We start from the raw sequence: 18,790 nt of genomic DNA, 5'->3' as shown, positions 1-18,790 counted from the left end.
TAGCTACAAGTATCCCGTTACTTGCTCCACCAGCTCAACATCACCAAAAGATAGACACTTTAGGTTGAGACTCGGTTGCTCTATAACGACAAAGGAGGAGACGTATAACTGGTACTAAACGTGGGAATTTCTTCAGGCACCAGTTATATACTGGATTATGGGACTCGGTTGTTTGCTTTGAGATGTTTTATTTCTCATTTTGGCCTTCAGACAAGTTTCTGGATACTCTTCAGGCCCATCCCCGTATATGCACTTCCTTTAGCCCGTACAAGGATAGATAATAGGGAATCTGGGAATCTGAGAGGAAAAAAAGGGCTTGACTTGAATCCACACATGGGATATACTTGTACAACTTCAAGTAGAATGATGTAAATGTGTAATATATGAGGGTCTGTTGTCTCTTCCATTTTTTTCCATTTTCGAAAAATGAGACAAATGACTAAAATTTGTCCCTTCTGCTATTCGGTCGTCCGGACTACAAGTAGGTGCAGCGGTGCCACCACCAGGGACATCTCCAAAGGGACCTGGGAGGCTTAATGAACAATGGAGAGTGTTTAATCGGATAGCATGGTGGTAAGAAATCCGTGTTTCAAATTACAAGCCATTCTGACCATTATTCACCGAGTTAGAGAGTCAACTCCGAGGGTCAATTTTAAACAAATGTGTCAACTAAAGACACTTTTACTTGATATGTTTGTTAATACATACAGTATGTACTCTAAAAAATATGCAGAAAATAAAATAAAAATATACTGTCTGTACTGTATGTACTGTATGTACTATTACTATAAAAAAAATACTGAAGACTACTCTATCAACCTCCCCCTCCTCCACAACTCCACAACCAAACACCAACGGCAACGGAACCTGCACAAGTACCGACACTACCTGCGCTCGCACTGCCGCGACAAGTAGCTAACGTATGCCGCAACAAGTAGCTAACGCATGCCGCAACAAGTAGCTAACGCATTGAGAGCGTTACACGTAACTGCAATGCATGGAACTACAAGTAGGCATTGCGTCCGACGCGCTCTTGAAGTTGGTTGTCAATGTATGAACTACGATACTACAAGCAGTACCAGTACGAACACCATTGCACCAGGTACTCGTTTCAGCAATCAGAAACGGCGGCTATTCACGTGATTCATTACACACCGGTGCTTTTGCTCATACGAATGCTTTTACACGTCGGAGCTCCCAACATGGCGCGTCTCAGACTCGAGACTCCCCTAGCTCTAGCACCACCAGGCTCAGAGCTCTAAATGCGATTGATCTCGGAGGCGACAACCAAGGGTAATGGGGCATGGAGGGGAAATAAATGGCGGGATTGGGGGCGAGCATGAGCTATGGTCGCAATAATCGCTCTGTTGTGTCTCACAATGTGGAAATGTGGAAATACCGGGCCAAATTGACCAATTCACAAAACAGTACATGTACACTGTTCCGCACAGGCTTGACTATAACTGCAGCGGCAACGCGTCTATCAAACCAGGCACGAGAACACGACTACAGTACTCGCACCGCCAACTCACGCGCACGGACTACTTTGTAGTGCTCCTTGTACTTTGATACGTGTGGTACGCGTCTGGCGCCGTGAACCACTACCTCCCTCATGCGGATACCCCTGTATCTGCATATGCCCTGTTGATCGAGTGGTGAGAACAAGAGGAGACAAGGAGAAGTCAGATTGGTTCTAGACATGGGCGAACAACGACTTTTGTCATAAGATAATGCGCCCCACATTGGAGGCGGACGTGGAGATGGTTGTGCAAACAACTATTTTACATCGTATATAGGTTGACTACGAGTCATGTCATTCTGTACTTGTATCATAGCCACAGTCAAGGAGAAAAGGGGTGCACTTTATCATGGTCTTCCGTATTGTAGATGACAAGATGTTACAGGTGACGGAGGAGTACAGTATCAATATGAGTAATTACCAGTACTGTACCAAAAACTGAGAAAATCAAGAAACCGAGACTGAGACTGTATCGTACGTACCTCTACCAGTATGTATACTCGCCCTCGTATTGTACTTGCACAACTACCAGAGTGTATACTCGCACTTACAACATCGGGCTGGTCAATTATTACCATATTTCGCGTGCTGAATGTATATATATATATATATATATAAATATATAATATAATATCATCGGCCTGTCGTTCACGGAGATATTATCAGGGCTGGTGAAAGCAAGTACAGTACGGTTCTAATTATATACTCGTACTCGTCAGCGCCGTTCCACCCCGTTCCATCCCGTTTAATATCGCATTATACAGTGCTCTACAGTGCAAAAAGTTAGACATATCATATCCATATCTGAGTCGTTGCTTTTCTCTCTCCTTGCTCGCCCTTGGAGCAAAAGATTACCCTCCTGTTTCGCTCGATGCACATTCACCCCTTGTTTGTGTCCTTTCTTTCTGTCGGTCTCCGCTCACGTGACCGACGCTGTACTGAGGCAACTATACTGCACGCGTTTGGGGGCGTGACGGAGCGCGTTTCGGAACGCTATTGGAACGCTATTGGGCGTAGCGTTCAAACCTTTTGGCGATGGAGCAATAACAGATGGAGAGAAATCCAGCCAGTCCCCGGATCCGGTCACGTGATGGCCGATTTGAGCGGCGCGATCGGGTGGGGGAGACATGGCGTCACGGGGGAAAAAAAAGACTCAAATGTGGCTCTGAAACGACATGGTTGTACGAGCACTTGAACGAGTATAGTGTAGGGTACACACGGCCATGTTTCAGATGTACAACAATATCACAGTCGAGAGGACCACAGGGTGATAGTTGCCACAGAGACCCTTTTTGGACATGACCAAAGATATTAATTATCCAAGTCCACTGGCCCACAATTCTTCTGTGGACCTTCCATCAGTCGATGTGATGTTATTATGAAACGCTGTACCTCGCTTGCAAACAAGGTTGAGCTGCGGCGCGGAGGTGATAATATCCGATTGCACTAAAAATAATGGCTGGGCTCAAAAAGGTCTAAACGTCAGTTATGAGTGTACAAGAGCCGCTATGGCGTCGGGGCTGGTCACGGGGGTATAGAGTGGTGTGTTTGGAGTCGGGGAACTGGGTATGAGCTCGAGTACACTACCGTACCAGTAGCTCCAGTACCTTCTTCTGTACTCGTAGAGCTCGAACCAAACGCTATCATGCTATCAGAAACTCCAAGATGCAAACACAGACCATGATTTTCCAGGTCGTTTACTGGATTGATTGAGCTGCTCCCGCAGCCGAGTCGAAGTCTATCCTTTCGGAAGTTGGAAAGAGAGAGAGAGAGATGAAAAGTTGAAGTGCGAGTGGTGAACTTCGAGTGCACGTACCGTACTCGTAGCATTCAGAGATGCTCGTACAAGAAAATAGGAGGATTTGTGGAGACAGGAAGTTGGTGCGAATGCGGTTCTCCAATCACATAACCAAACCAACCCCCCTCCCATCGTCTTACCCTCCATACATCGGATCAGATGTCTTCCGCTCCCTTGATTAGCAAACTCTGAGTTTTAGTTTTTGGAGGTTTGTGCGGGAACCCTGGACACGCGCGTGGACGCGTGGAGCGTGAAAAAGACACCGACTCGCGCCTATGAGTCCGATGTGGACAACAATTGACGAATACCAATGAGAAACGCCGATATACACGATATCCACCGAGAGATCACGTCTCCTTAGTGGTTCAACGCCCCAATGTCCGAGCAATAATAATAAGGTTTGAAAATAGGCTTTTATTTTCGCGTGGGTTTCCAGAGTCGTGTTTGGAGTGGGGTCGTGTCGAGAGATGAGGTAATGGCTATTTTCAGGATTCAAAAACACTGGCTTCAAGAGCACGTCTAGCCGAGTATTTTGACACGTTCATATCGCGAATAGCACCACTATCAGCACCACAAAACACGCATCTCGACCGGCCCGCCACCCCTTAGCAACTCTATTTCCAATAGACGCACAGTCATGCACCTGGGTCATCCCTTAGTTGGCTTTGGTATAAGTGTCTGAGGGTGCCCTTGGTGTCTTCCCTCATAAAAGTTGAGAGCTGCAAAAGTGGTGAAATTCAGTCATCGAGAGGACCCTCACACTCATTCGTTACACAGACAAGAACTCAGGACACCCTCAGCGTTTCAATCTCGCTCCATCGCAAACCGTCAGGCTATATACACAAAGCACAGCCACACAGACACAACCAAGAGAGACAAAAAACCACACCCGCAACCAGGCACACTCTTTGTAACACCACAACCATACACACAACATGCTGACACAACCAGTAACGCCGTTAAAACGAAGCCACAGCATCGCCATTGCCTGCCCCACGTCTGCCAATGGCTCCGACTTGCTGCCATCGGCATTTGCGCTCAATACTCCTCCGGACTCGGAACGTATCAAACGAGGCCGTGTGGACGGAGGCCCCAACGTCACTCTCAACCACTGCAGTAGCAGCAACAACAACGGCAACAACAACGGCAACAACAACGGCGGCATGATGCCCCAGCATCCCGGCATGCGACGGGCCAACTCGTGCGTCGACTCCTTCTCCTCCTTCCCCGTCAACTCGGCCTTCCCTTCGGGCCAGTTTTCGTTCCAGGACGCAGAACCTCAACAGCACCAGCAGCTCCAACAACAGCAACACACTAATACTCACAACAACAAGCCCATGTACGCTGAGTTCAAGCTCGACGTGGTGCCCGCTGCACCGGTCAAGTCCGAGCCCGCCACGCCGCTCAAGTCGGACCCCTTCACAGACACTTCCTTCCGGTCCATGCTCCCCACCGTGCCCGGATCGCCCAGTGTCAAGGTCGAGGAGGACCTCTCAGGCTCCAATTCGCACTCCAACTCGCAGACCAACTCGGCCTCGTCCAGCCCCGACTCTAAAACCGACGACGCCAACCAGTCCCCCACTTCCATGCCCGCTCTCACCAACTGGGAGGCTTACACAAAGTACCTGAAGCGGCAGAAGAAGGAGCGAGGCGACGTGAACCCTTCCATCTGGTCCACCGACGTCGAGCAGGCCTTCATGGAGGCGCTCAAAGTGATCCCTTGTGTTGGTCGTCGAAAGATTGTCATCAACGGACGAACTTGCGGCCGAAACGAGCTCATTTCCGAGTACATTTTTAAGAAGACTGGCAAGCAACGAACTCGAAAGCAGGTTTCGTCGCACATTCAGGTCCTCAAGAACCTGCTCAAGGACGACAAGCATTTCATGTCGCTGCTGCTTGGGGATGAGGGCTCCAACCCCAATGGCGATATTGTTGTTTCCGAGAAGGTGATTCGAACCACCGCCAAGCCTCTGGCCCAGCCTGTTTCCCAGCAGCAGCAGCAACCCAACACCATCTCGCCTCCTCCCGCATGTCCCTCTACTCCCCGAAGCCACAGACAGCTCGGATACGCCATCCAGCGACCCCCTTCTTCGCCTGCAGTGCTGGGAGGTTCCTCTGGTGGCTCACACGGCATGCACAGTGGTGGACCCGGTCGACCTCTCTTCATGTCGCCCCCCACCCCCAGCTTCTCTCCCCACCACTTTTGTCTGTGGCATGAGGACGAGGCTCCCCACGTGTACTGCCAGTCGATGCGACAGCCAATGTCCACTCCTCTGAGACCCAAGGGATTGGCCACCGTGCAGCAGCAGTTCCCTGACTCGATGTACTTTGCACAGACCGGCGTGCCCGTCATCCACGCCAAGGCCGCTCTGTACCTCCCTGAGCACTCTTCCTCCACTGGCAACACTCCCGAGCTCAAGACCCAGAGTCAGTTTGTGGTGTCGCCGCCACATTTCGAGACTCCTCCTTCATCGCGGTTTTGGATGTGCGAGACCCGGGTGTGGACGCTGGGCCACGAGATTCTGCAGCTCCGAAACCTGGTGCCCGCAGCTCCCCAGCACGACAACAGTGGCACACCCAAGGAGCGGTTGTTGTTGCCCATGGCTGGCGATTTCTGGTCTGCCTTTGTCGCTGGTATCAGTGACAGCTCCACCACTTCCAGCCAGGAGGTAGCCACCGCTGCCATCGGTGGCATCACCATGCAACAGGTCATATACTGTCTGCCCGGTGATGCTGCTCAGTTCGACGTCTCCTGCACCGACGAGATCCAGAGCCGTCCTCACGGTGTGCTTCTGTGGGAATTTGCAAAGGCTGAGGATGCCTTTAGTGCCCAGGTGGTGTTCCGACGGGTAGGTGGTATGGATTCTCCCGTCTCTGATGTTTCGCCCGGTTCCTCGCTGCCTCAGGGCGTACAGAGCGTTGGTTCCACAAGCGCTCAGGGTGGTGTGCAGGGACCTCCCAACTCTGCCTCGTCCATCCCTGTGGCGGCCCCTATTCCCACTCCGGCTACCCCTGGCCAGGGCGTGGGTTCGTCGTCGGATTACTATTACCCTATGACTCGGTCCATGTCGGCTGTGGGTATGTCGTACGACGTGCTGGACGCGCCCTTTGAGGCTGCTCCTCCCATGACTCGTACTCTCACGGACTCGTCGTGGAACAATCACCCTGGTACCCCCGGAGGTCGAATGATGCCCACCAAGTCGGAAACTCCCACTCCCCGGGTCGACCTTGGCCACATGAGCCACATGGATATGGACAATGACCTGTTTTACCCACTCAAGTCCGCTCCCGCCACATATAATGGCAAGTTCCCGCCCGGGTGCGACTTCTGGCAGTCGTAGGTCGTTTCTTTGGTGGGGCTTCAGCCGGACTGGCCCATGACGCATAAACCAACGCTAACACGCACACTGTAAACTGATGTAAATTATTGATAGATTATGATTATGAGATGAAACCATGTTATCGTAGACTGTACTGTATTTACCACTCCGAAGGGTGTGTGATATTATCGTGTTACATTCAAAGATACCAATTGTTCTTGTACTTGTAATTAAATAATAATTGCTACGATAGCGCGCTATATACATAATCCTCCACTAAATTCCTCATGGTATATACAATCATCTCTTCTTGGAGCCCTTCTTGGGAGAGCTCTGGAGAATACTGTTGATGACCTCTTCGACCTGCAGACGCAGGTTGGTGACTCCCTCAATGTCCACAAACGTCTGGGGGTAGCGGTTCTGGAGCCATCGGTAGGCGGAGATCATTTTATGCAAGTCTTCCATGATCTTCAGTCGTTCGACAGCCACCGGAGCCAGGAAGTATTCCTGAAGAGCTGGCAGAGCGAGCTGGGCAGTAGTGTACACCGTCCCGAGAGCCATGGCTCGTGTCATAGCCAGAACCTGGGCTTCACAGTACTTTGCGTTTCCAAACGGCAGTCCGGAAATGTTGAGGGCCTGGTCAAGAGACAGACCCTGGAAGCACGCCTCTGAGAGCTCCAGCTGGGATTCAAACGAAGGCAGTCGGTAGTCAACAGACAGATCTGTGAGCTGGTTCATCCTAGCCATAAGTTTAGCCAGTCCCTTGACACCAGACACGAGAGGAGCAAACAGATCATCATGGGGTTTCACATAAAGCGTAGATAGCATGATAGTGGGTGCTGCCAGACACTCGGCAACGTACTTAGACTGCTGGTTAGACATGGAGGTCACCAGACCCACACTGCCAACCTTGTCACTCCCTGGCACCTTGTATCGGCCGGCTCTACCTGCAATCTGTTTGGTTTGCGGAGGTTCCAGAAGATTGAAGTCTCCGAGTCCGTCGTACTTGCGAATAGCAGCAAAAATGATTCGGTTGATGGACAGGTTGAGACCCATTCCCACGGCGTCAGTGGCCACGAGCACCTCGTTGACACCAGAGTTGAAGTCTCTACTTTGTGTGACTCGGGTCTCCGGGGGCAGAGCTCCATAGATGATGGAACATTTCTTGCCTGTAGTGGCCTCGATTTCCTGTCGGAACTCAAACACCTTCTTTCTCGAGAAGGCAACCACACAGTCTCCTGCTCTGACTTCTTTAAGACTCTTGAGAGGTCGCCTTTCCATCTCAAGAGTGCCCAGTCGCTCGTATCTGTTGATTTCCAGCGTGTCTCCAGTCTTTGCCACAATCTTCTCAATCATGTTGACCACACTCTCTTCTCCACACAGATGCACTTCCTTAGCCTGAACTCCAAGCACAGCGTTCAACCAGGCCCATCCTCGAGACTGGTCGTTGAGCATCTGAATTTCGTCAATCACACACACCTCCATGAGCTGGTTCGTGTCGATCATCTCGATGGTTCCAGCTGTCAGAGGAGCAGGCCGTCCAAACTCATCTTCACAGTTGATAACCTCCTCTCCTGTCTTCAAGTTGATGGGCAGACCCTCGTCCTTAATTCTGTCGTAGGTCTCACGGGCTAGCAATCGTAAAGGACCAGCATAATAGCCGCTTTTGGCCTTCTTCAGACGCTCAAGGGCTCGGTATGTCTTACCACTGTTAGTGGGACCCAGATGGCAGATGATCTTTCGAGTGATCATTCGAGCATCGGGATACAGCTCCTCGGGGTGTCGCAGATCGATCTTGCCCCGACGCTCAACAGAGAAACCTCGAGAAATCAACAGATCCTTGATATACGATCGAAACAAATGATGCTCACACAAAATGGAGTCTTCCTGAGCCAACCACTTGAGAAACTCGACCGAAGGCTTCTGGGTTCGATTGACCACATGGTTCAGCAGCTCCCGCACCTCACTCTCTTGCAGATCATTGTTTCCTTTCGAATACAGAGGCTTGATCTTTCCGTCTTCGATTCGCACGTATTTTTTGAACCACTCCAGAAGATGGCTCTCCTGTACTGCGTGGCCCTGGATAATCTGGTTCCGTAGAAAGGCCATCAGTTTTCCTAGTCGTTTGGAAATGTCAGGTTCTTCTCGGATCCTATCCAGGAATTCCTCTTCCAGACCCTGGAACTCAATACTGTCGTAAAACGACTTCACTTCGTCGGGGTAGAAAATGGGTGTGTGTGTGAAGGCCTCTCGAGGCGATAGAGATGCTAGATTCGACGGATTGAAGTCGCCACGGCGTAATAACTTGTCTGCTGTTGTGATGGTGCTGGCAAAACGCTGGAGACTTGTATAGCCCGTTAAGCGGAATTTTGACGGCCGAGTAACATTACTAGGAGTTTGTAGAGGGCCATGAAGCCCCCTAACGACACTCCGAACGCCATTCAGCACCCGTAACATGGTCTTTTTGCTGTTGTGTGGAGAGCAGAATTGTAGTCAACTTTTTTCCAACATCGTGCAGTGACCTGCATCTGAGACGTACATACAACGTTCAGTGGCGATGTTGAGGGCAGGAGAGATACAAAGCCAGGACAGTACTTGTACTAGCTAGAAGATCCAAAGAAAGTGTCACATGACCACATATTTTTCTAGTTGGAGCTGGCTGATTGATTTTCCTCCGTGTTTTGGCTAGTTTTTGTTTGGCTGTGGAGCAAGATGGGTGTACAGTACATACTGGAGGGAGCCAGACAACTTGTCCAGAGCCCAGAGGAACGGAGGTGGATACTACAGTTGGCAAAGATGGTATCGTTTGAAAGCTGTTAATGTCCTGATTCAAATAGCCACGTCCATGTTGCATCATCAGCTTTATTTATCGTGGAGTGTAAAGTGCTGTTGTATAGAAGCGTAAGACAGGTGATAGTGATGTGTGTAACCGGGTATCGTAGTCATATATAGGGATGAAGAGTCAACCAGATGAAGGTAAGTTGAGATTAGAAGATGGGGATTGTGACAACACTGTATATTGGTTTGCTCTTGCTGGGGCAAGTACATGTACATACTGTAGGGGATCATGTCGGATCTCGGAGCAAGAACAGTAAGCATTATCCCCCGGTTGGGCGATGTTCCCGCTGAGATTGAAGATATCGTTTAACATAGAAAGTGTTCATTTATACCGTGTTAACAGCTTGGTTTGCCGTTCTCTCTCTGTCGTTTCCGGTGAATTGCTCCGAACCGTCTGCCCCTAACCTACAGAATCTGGTATCAATGTATCCTCCGAAGCGAGCTCATTACTGCGATCAAGTCTCGATTGTTGTAGCACTGATGTTGTGGAAATATTCGACCGACTAAGATGGTGTTGCATGAGATTGAAGGAGTTGAGTACACTTGGTTAGAACCGGGATGAACGGGCTTTCCAGATGAAACGCTTTTAAGTGAGCCAGCAGTCTAGGATGTAATATCAGTCAATAAACGAAAGTCTTCGACAAGTTTGTCTGCACAGACGTTGCCACTACAAATATGGGTACTGCACCATTATTTGTATTGCTTTCATATGATTGCTTGCTTGCTCTCTCTTACCCACCATGGTGGTTGACAAGCCAACTATCAGTCACAGTGTCTAAAAACAAATTATACATGTACAGTACATACTGCACTTGTAAAACTGTGGGTGAGTGGAATCGTCTGATTTTCTCTCGTGTTTCAGACCACCATCTTACTGGCGATTACCCCGGCACCATGTCCATCCATTTTCTTTTTATCCCCTCACCTTGCATAAACAAGTCCATCAAGTAAATGTACGCCGTCAGTAGGTCTCGTAAAGAACACCCGTTGCAATGGATTGTCGATCACCACTGTTTTTTTTTAACCACCTTTTTAGATTCGCTTTTCGAACCACTCGACAGATTTCTTTAGGATTTTCAAGATACTTTTACCATGTCTTTTTTTTTTTTTTTTTTTTTTTTTTTTTGCGTGATAGTTTGATGAGCTCCACGGACTCGGTGACTTCCGAATGTTAATCTCTCGCGCCGTTCCTTGAAAAAAGCCGTTTTAGGGGCCCTTAAAATGCAATACGGAGATTGTCGTAGCATGAGCCGAGATAAACTCGAAAAAAGAAATGCTGGAAAAAGCAATCCTGGCGATTGTAGGCGGTCGCGCGGATACAAGGGGCAGCCGGAGGAGCCGAAACCTTTGCCAGAAGTTGTCGAGGACTTGTCGAGCAGCCTCCGATAGCTCCTGCACTATTAAGCTGGAGGTCTCTCGATTTCCTTCGATTTTATCTGATTTTATCTGATATTAATCTCGTCTGGTCTCAGCTTTTTTTCTCTGGTGTCTCATCGGATCCACCTACATTACCAAAAGATGAGTTGGGTGGAGGATAGTCATACAAGGCTCTGCTGCATGAAAACAAGCCAGAGAAAGGCCAAAAGGACTCAAGAGTGGCTTGAGCAGCGACCTGGAGCTACTGACCTGGAGCTACCAACCGCAACCTCCTCATATACAAGACTTGGACCCCAACAAAAAGGATCAACAGATGAGTTTGTGCCCAACCCAATAGATGACAGGGTTCAACCTGCATCAACGGGTTGAGCCGTTCGTACATGAGCCATTTACGCGGTCAAAAGAAAGCCCGGCGCTTGTGCGATACCGGTACTTGCACACAAGGACAGCGCCGGTGGGTCCCTAGAACAACACATCTAAGCCATGCTACACCCTATGGCAGGACCAAGCGCTTCGGTAACCGACTCCAACTAACTCTAACCAGGCAGGGTTGGAGTCTACTCGACTTTTACTTGTTCTTGTTCTTGTATATTTCTGTTCTTTCCCTTTTTCCAAGACACATTTGTGTTACTAATGCAGGGACCGACCTACCTGTAGCAGTTTCGAACAAAACTGGCCCTCTGGAAGAAGGTACCAGTGCGTATCAGATTCAGTTTCATTGTTGGATGAACGTGTGCCGTTGAATGATGGGATTTTCGGTGCTTGCTGTGACGTTGACTTTTGCTCACCAAAACGTGGACCGGAGTTAAACGCGGTGATATTCATAAACATTTTACGGGAGGAATCTACTTGAACCAGAGCAAGTAGTTAGAATACACAATCTAAGCAACGTGCACAGCCACCAGATTGTCTTTTCTTGCTTATCGCGTTTGCAGTCGTAGTACTGGACAAGTTTTATTTTTGCATAGGGGAATCAGAAAAACCAACACACACGGCACCAACCTCCCTACATGGATGTACGAGTACTGCACATACGGGACGACTATCATGCGCAATAAAAACAAAGGTCAATGCTCCCTGCCGGCTGGCGTAACATCGCCAATGTACCCATCTATTCAATCTGGTGGGCAAGGCACTGGGTATCATTTCGGTGGGCATCTGAACTTGCCAACAACATGTGCATTACAAGCATAGGGGAAGATTCTCCAAGAATAATTGCAACAGCATGGCGCCAGGTATTGGTAATAGTGTTTCTTCAAGCTCCGTTGACAGCCACCTACGCACTTCAACTAATTAACAGCCCCTTTTCTATACAAGACTTGAATTAACTTCCATATCAGAAGGATTCCAAAACATAACACACAGCACGGCTACTACAAGTAGTAGGTTTTCTAGACCGCTTTGGAACAGAGCTGGAAGGCAATCAAAGATTGCATCCACTGAGTGGATCAAAATTGTTAACTTCTCCTTCTCCTAAAATGTGTTTCCATCCATCATTTGCCTATCTCATTCCAACTCTAGCGCCATCATCCATCTACATAAGATCCATGTCGTATTCGGGAACTGACCGACAGCACATCAAAAGACCAAGTAATGCTACAAGTAGGTATCTGAATCTTGTATAGACCGTGACGTAGTTGCTCCGGAACTCCAGTCCGCGAAGTGGAACCACATTTTCTACCATTTCGTCGAGAAAAAAAGTTCAGAGCGCTACACCCTTGTATGAACTCGGCTAAGGGGAAAATACGTGGTAGACTGGCTAAAAAGTATAGCCAGGTGGCGGATATGAATAACCAATGGCCATATACCAACAGCATGGGCTCTTGGGAGTGTTTTATCGGCAGACTCTCAAAAAGCACCAACTAATATTGAGGATCAATGATGTTTCTTCCGAGCTCAGATAGATAGAGACCATGAAAATTGGCTTGTATTCAAAGATAATGGCGCCATTGATATATTACTTAAGTCTTTATTGCCTTTCTTCCAATATTTCCTCATTATTTTCGGGAATTTAATTTCCAATTAGTACATAAAAATGGAGATAAATTATCCAAGCCAGGATATTGGAGTTGGATAAGTTGAAGAGTAGATATAAACAATCCCAGTCGTCTAAAAAGACGAACGATCAACATCTCATCCTCTTCACTGTCGTATTGCCACTTCTATGGTTCATTATATTGGTGATAATGACATATGGTGATGCATAGCGCATTTCTCAAATAATATCGCAGATAGAGACCCATTAAGAACACCAGGAGATGAAAAGAACCATTTTCAGTGCTGTAAAACGACCATCTACCCCTTCGTATCACCTCTCAAGAACCACACACCAACATTTCATGTTTCCTTCACACTCACTCAGACGGCTCTGGAAGTTGAAACAGAGGAGCTACAAGCACCGAAAGATGACCGAAAGAAGTAAGCAGATTCAAACTACTACAGAATAAACAGACACTACCCTTCGCTTTTTTTCAGTGGCTTGTAGCAAGACGGGTTCTAAACAACGCCACCCTACAGATAACTTCAAACTAAGTGTTCCACAGTTGCAAAAACAAAATAAAAATCAGCATCAACAAACTGAGGGTCGTTCTAGTAAATGTATCCTCATGTCCCTGGACCGTCGACCTATCATCCTGATATGTTCCATAATTATCTCAACCTGGTCTGTACTGCGGGACCCATTCATTCCCAGAAAGACTTCTGGAACAAGCGTGAGTTGACACTTTTCTTTTTTGTCTATGCGTCCGCATGACTGCGACAGTTGTTCCTCGATTGAATAATCGACAATTGCTTCCTCAATCTACTTTTCAGTTGCCGCTTGATGTAGAAGTTCTCTAGTGCTCATTAGGGGGCGGGGGAGGCTTGAGAGTCTTTACGGAGAGACTATCTGGTACTGTACTTGAACACATGGAACACCCCTGTTCACTTTGTTACCGGAAATCCGCTCAGACTCCCTACTTGTAGTATGCGATCGCTTGGCCCACAATGCAGACTTCCTCTTTCGGAAGCACCCAGGTCGAAGAAGAAACCTCACATGGATCTTCAAGCAGCCATGCTAGTCCAGCTACAAGTAGAATAGACAGTCCATCCCTCACACTAAGTTCTAGATGCTACCCCTGCAGTCCTGAAACAGGTTGTTGCTTTCGGCTCCAGAACTCAGATCAGGTTCAAAAATTTGAAAACGACGAAAACGAGGCTGTAAGTCGATGCAGGGTGGTCATGGTGGGGTACCCGTACCTCTAGTGTTGCTCAATGGGTTCATTTGCCGACCTTTCGCTTCTTCTTTGTGCTACACTACTGTTTTAACGGCGTAAAAGTAGAATGCAGTCAAGTCCGTGCGTTGGAGTCGTCGCGATTAGGTGATAAAACAGACCACTTGCGAAGACAAGCAAAAAAGCCATCAATCTGATCTGGCGCTGTAAACAAAGCTAGCCGAGATTATTTTTTTTTTCTTTCATTTTTCGCTGTCGATTCTTGAGTTCGGGCGATTTTCGCGCGGGTCGCTGCTGCATTCAGTCTTAAAACAAGGGGACAAGGACACCATTGACCAGCCCAAAGTCCGTCTGGTTATTGTTTGAAAAGCCATTGTTCTCCATGTGCATCGAACATTGAAGGATTCCAGTACATCCAGTGTCAGCTTTGTCAGGTGCCCACCCTGGTTGAGCAATGCAGAGCGCGATGAGTTAAACGATAAGACAGGACAAAGACCACGAGGGTATGCGGAAGGGAATTTTACAGAGTGGATATTCTACAACCCCCCCTCCTTCTAACCACTAAGACAAATCAGAGACATTCACAGAACAAAGGCCGTTTCGCTCTCTACCGATTCAACGTCAATGTCTGTCTGTAGGTCCAGACCTGGTCATTGCACCCCACTAATCTGATACTGAGATTTGTCTCGGAATGTGAAGATCACTCTGGGGGTTGGAGAAGGTTACAGGATTCATACACCTCCATTGCATTGACGGGGAGTCGGGTGTTTCCAACGGTGGACCAACCTGCAAACAACGGCCCAATGGGGAATATTACTTGTAATGAAACAATGCCCGCATCGGGTGTCTAGCATTTGACCAATGTTTACTAGGACGCTGCTGCACCTAATGAGAGGTGCGTAAATGGGGTTGCAAGATGATGTAGACTAAAGGAACATGGTTATATCTTTGAGTATATATTAGTACAAGTAGTACGGTACGTGTGGCTACAGTGCAACCAGCTACCAGTGTACTGTGCTCATACATGCTGCACTATGTCGCCGTATTTCTCAACCTGAAACTACACCCTGTCGCAGGGTCTCCTGTAGTTTGTTCGACGACAGTTCGGACAAAGTTATTTCCGTGTCCGTGTCCGGGTTGTATTTTTTCCCTATGCTCTCGGTTATTTTCCCCCCATCCCTTTTGCATTTTCTCTGGGTTTTTTGGTTGGTTCTCTCAGCACCATTTTAGCGTGCAGCGCAGGGAGGCTTAAAGTATAAACCCTGCTGCATCACAACCCTAATTTGCTCCTTGTCTGTCTGGCAGATCTTGAATCTAAAGCACGGATTAAGCCGTTGTTTGAGATTTTGTTTTGATAACGTTGCTTTTTCGGCTAAAAGCTACGGGAATCGGCCACACAATGGTGCCATGCATCAAGACAGGCGTACATGTGGAACTAGCGGGGAAACAATTAAAACGGGAGATGATTGGAGAAGTGTAATTGACGCTAGTTGTAGTTGGCGGCGGTGGGCGGTGGACCCCCGTTTACTTGATGTTGTTTGATTGCGTCCGCTTTTTAATTAAATAAAATTTACTGTGATTATTACTTACGCAGATCAAATGAATAAAATTAAAATATATATATATATATATATATATATATTTTGTTTAAATATTTCAAATCTACATGTACGTACATACTATACCGTAGTTTTATTAATTTAGTTATTCCATAGAATGCTTGTCAATCGCGCCAAACCCTGCAACCGATAGAATTTCAAGTACGTGGGTCGGTGGGAATCGATCAGACACCCGCCTTTGCCTCCGATTGTCTCGCTCTCTCTCTCTTATATTTATTTTATTTTATTTTCATCTTTTTCACATCATCGAGTATTGCGTCGGAGAGGATCGGAGGTGGGACAATTGATAAATAATGTTAATCATGAGGAAATTCAAAAGAAATCCAATAAGTTGACATCTTGGAACAGAAAAGAGCGCTGGAACGCGCCACAAGCGCCCGAAATTAAGCGTGTTTTTCGCCTCATCGAAACTCGCAATCGGGGCCAGCGACGGGCAGCCGCACCGTTGCTTACGAAAGCTTACAAATTCTGAATCCCTGCCTCATGCAAACTTGTCATCGCGACGATCTTGTCCCAGCTTCATAAATCAAAACCGTAATCTTAACCCAGTACAGTACATACACTACATGTACCAAGCTCTTGTCTCAGACGTAATATTCAGACATTCTGCACCAAAGTTTTGACGACCCTTTTTGGTGGGAGTGACAGAGCGCACAATGGGAAGAAGGGTTGGGTTTGTGTAATGTGGCGGGTAGCTCCTCTTCAAACATTAAAAAAAGAAGTCTTGCGTGCTGCACGAGTACGAGTACGAGTACATTGTACAGTACGAGTAGCGTTGAAAAATGAGCCCGAATAGGCCCGTGAAAGGGAATAATAGAGACCACTTTAGACCTTGCGCAAACGCGAGCGCAAACTCACCGGACGCCTATATCAGCCGTTCCCGCCGAGTTCTAAAAATAGTCCCCCCCATACCATAGGTCCAAATGCTTCTGCTTCTTTCACTCGCCCTGTCTCGCTTATACAAAGACACCTTCTGCATCTGTGGGGTAGACATGGTACATGGGAAGAGAGACAGAGATAATGAGTGTGTAGAGACATTGACTGTACACAAACCTACGTGCATTCGGTACTAATGACACACCACTGAGACATTCCATACTGTACAGCAGTGGTGGGTTTACTTAGGTTCGTGGTCGGGGTTTGTATCGATTATGGATGGGATGGAGGTGGGATCCCAGGAGATAAAAAGAGATAAAAAGAGATAAAAAGAGATAAAAATGATTTTATGATAAAAAAAATGCACGGGTGAAGGGGTGTCGGCTCGATTGTCGATCGCAACAAGTACTTCAGGTACAGTGCTGTATGTACGAGACTTCCTCGTGTTTCAGCTCAAGACAAAAAAAAATACCAAGGTGTAGATCCCCAAGATTGCTAAATGCCACAGACGCATGGTGGTGACCCATAAAGAAGCATTTAAATGCCGTTTCCGCCTCTACTAGACGTAAATTTGTCCCATGACTTGCTTCACTGCCGTATTCATCGTTATATGGATCTCCGATGAGTCTTATAACTCATTCATGTATATAGGAGCGGGGTGAAAACGCGGTAAGCGGAAGCTTAATTTCCATGTAGCACGTGACCCTCACAACAAAAATTAATTCTGTCTGGCGTCTTGCAAAAATCGCCAGACGTCAGACAACACAATTGCATGCACCATTTTCACTCTGCATTTTGGATGTCATTTTTTATTTTATTTTCACCAGGAGTCCGTGTGTCGTAAGAGGTGCTTTTTGCAATGTGCCATGGAGTGTCGTTGAAGTTTGTTCAACATTCCATGGATATATCATGAACAAAAATGTGGGCACCAATCGCTGATGATATCTCGATGAAAAAACAACAAGTGTACACAAGTAGGAGGTCCTTTGCTCTCTGCTTCTTATTTTTCGGGTCTCTGGACCCATTTGTCTCACCATCCGTGTATGGTACTGTACTTGCACTGATATTGCATGAGCATGAAAGGCAGTGGTACGAATGTTAGCGCTAAAAGAAGCAATTCCAAGGTGAAAAAGTCCGTGGACATTGGCAGACCCCCACCTGTTTAGCAGCCAAGTAGCCGCTATAATGGGACCGAAATGCGTCCAGAAAAAAAAGCGTTAGTTGAGAACGATGTGAGGACTGGTCCGAAATGTGGGTTACCGAGAACTCTACGAAGCATAGAGTTCTATTTCCGACCACTGGCGATGTTTTCATGTGTACTGTAGAGCAAATTCAGAGTATTATTTGGAGCCAGACACAACACCGTTTGTATCAAACGAAGGATGGTGTTTTGACCAACGGTATCCATAAGCCAATAGGTGGCTAGATGATGGATATTTTCGGGAACCTGGTGTGTTAGTAGGAACTCAAAAAAAACCAATGCTTGTAGTTGGGCAGTTAATTGACCCCGCTACAGTAACAGTTGGTTAACATGCAGAAAAAAAAAAAAAAAAAAAAAAAAAACATGCCCCGCTAACAAGTTGGTCTATTAGTGCTGCTTAGCACAGAAAAAAACATTCTGGACGGTGCAAAAACAACGGACCAACGCGTCTAGTCGGAGTCTTGAGAGCAGAACCGTTTCCCCCGCCTGTGGCCCATTCTCCTCGTCTCCACAGATCTCCAGCATATAACCTCTGAGCGAGACAGGGGGGTGGTACTTGTTGCACCTTTGTGTCTGGTTTCCGATGGATCGTCGATGAGGTCGATACGAGGGTTTTGTGAGTGGATGAAGCAGCCAATTTCCAGCTCGTAAGGGATCGGTTTCCAGTCTCTTTGACTCCTTCGATGAAGTACAAGTACAAGTCCCCCACCTGCTGTATGGGCTTGACGCGTTTGCCACGTGACTTGTCCCAAATCAGCAACAATTTCATTTCATATCCGAGCGACGGCGGTAAAAAAAAAAAAAAGAAGCACCGATCACGAGTAGGTACATTGGTTGGCCAATCGGAGTGCTGAAAAGAAAAAATGTCTGACCAGTCAGATCTACCGTACAAACACACCTCTTTCTTTGCATCACCATTCAGTAGACTCCACGTACTTGTACACGGGTACAATCTCTTGGCACTTGTAGCGTGCTCTTTCCTAACCCACATTCCACATACTCCCATCCAACTCTATACCACCACCTCTCA

At 47.4% G+C, this 18,790-nt stretch overlaps 5 protein-coding genes across 5 annotated transcripts; 2 read left to right on the top strand and 3 right to left on the bottom strand.

Moving 5' to 3' along the window:
- Nucleotides 1-3,495: 3,495 nt before the first annotated feature.
- YALI1_F20381g (uncharacterized protein) lies at nucleotides 3,496-3,969 on the bottom strand (the record flags this gene model as incomplete). Its single annotated transcript, XM_068283407.1, has 2 exons — nucleotides 3,496-3,822; nucleotides 3,877-3,969. The coding sequence occupies 2 exons, from the start codon at nucleotides 3,967-3,969 to the stop codon at nucleotides 3,496-3,498; spliced, it is 420 nt and encodes a 139-aa protein (XP_068139508.1).
- A 283-nt stretch (nucleotides 3,970-4,252) lies between these two features.
- YALI1_F20378g (uncharacterized protein) lies at nucleotides 4,253-6,658 on the top strand (the record flags this gene model as incomplete). Its single annotated transcript, XM_505446.3, has 1 exon — nucleotides 4,253-6,658. The coding sequence occupies one exon, from the start codon at nucleotides 4,253-4,255 to the stop codon at nucleotides 6,656-6,658; it is 2,406 nt and encodes an 801-aa protein (XP_505446.3).
- Nucleotides 6,659-6,937: 279 nt separating this feature from the next.
- On the bottom strand, nucleotides 6,938-9,094 carry YALI1_F20330g (uncharacterized protein; the record flags this gene model as incomplete). Its single annotated transcript, XM_505445.3, has 1 exon — nucleotides 6,938-9,094. The coding sequence occupies one exon, from the start codon at nucleotides 9,092-9,094 to the stop codon at nucleotides 6,938-6,940; it is 2,157 nt and encodes a 718-aa protein (XP_505445.3).
- Nucleotides 9,095-9,631: 537 nt separating this feature from the next.
- On the top strand, nucleotides 9,632-9,982 carry YALI1_F20323g (uncharacterized protein; the record flags this gene model as incomplete). Its single annotated transcript, XM_068283406.1, has 2 exons — nucleotides 9,632-9,745; nucleotides 9,791-9,982. The coding sequence occupies 2 exons, from the start codon at nucleotides 9,632-9,634 to the stop codon at nucleotides 9,980-9,982; spliced, it is 306 nt and encodes a 101-aa protein (XP_068139507.1).
- An 8,175-nt stretch (nucleotides 9,983-18,157) lies between these two features.
- Nucleotides 18,158-18,766, bottom strand: YALI1_F20234g (uncharacterized protein; the record flags this gene model as incomplete). The annotated part of the gene is made up of 1 exon (XM_068283405.1): nucleotides 18,158-18,766. The coding sequence occupies one exon, from the start codon at nucleotides 18,764-18,766 to the stop codon at nucleotides 18,158-18,160; it is 609 nt and encodes a 202-aa protein (XP_068139506.1).
- Nucleotides 18,767-18,790: the final 24 nt, after the last annotated feature.

This window comes from Yarrowia lipolytica, chromosome 1F (assembly GCF_001761485.1).
Source record: "Yarrowia lipolytica chromosome 1F, complete sequence".
Classification (NCBI taxonomy): domain Eukaryota; kingdom Fungi; phylum Ascomycota; class Dipodascomycetes; order Dipodascales; genus Yarrowia; species Yarrowia lipolytica.
The sequence above is the reverse complement of the archived record's forward strand: the minus strand, read 5'-3'. Positions and strand labels throughout refer to the sequence as shown.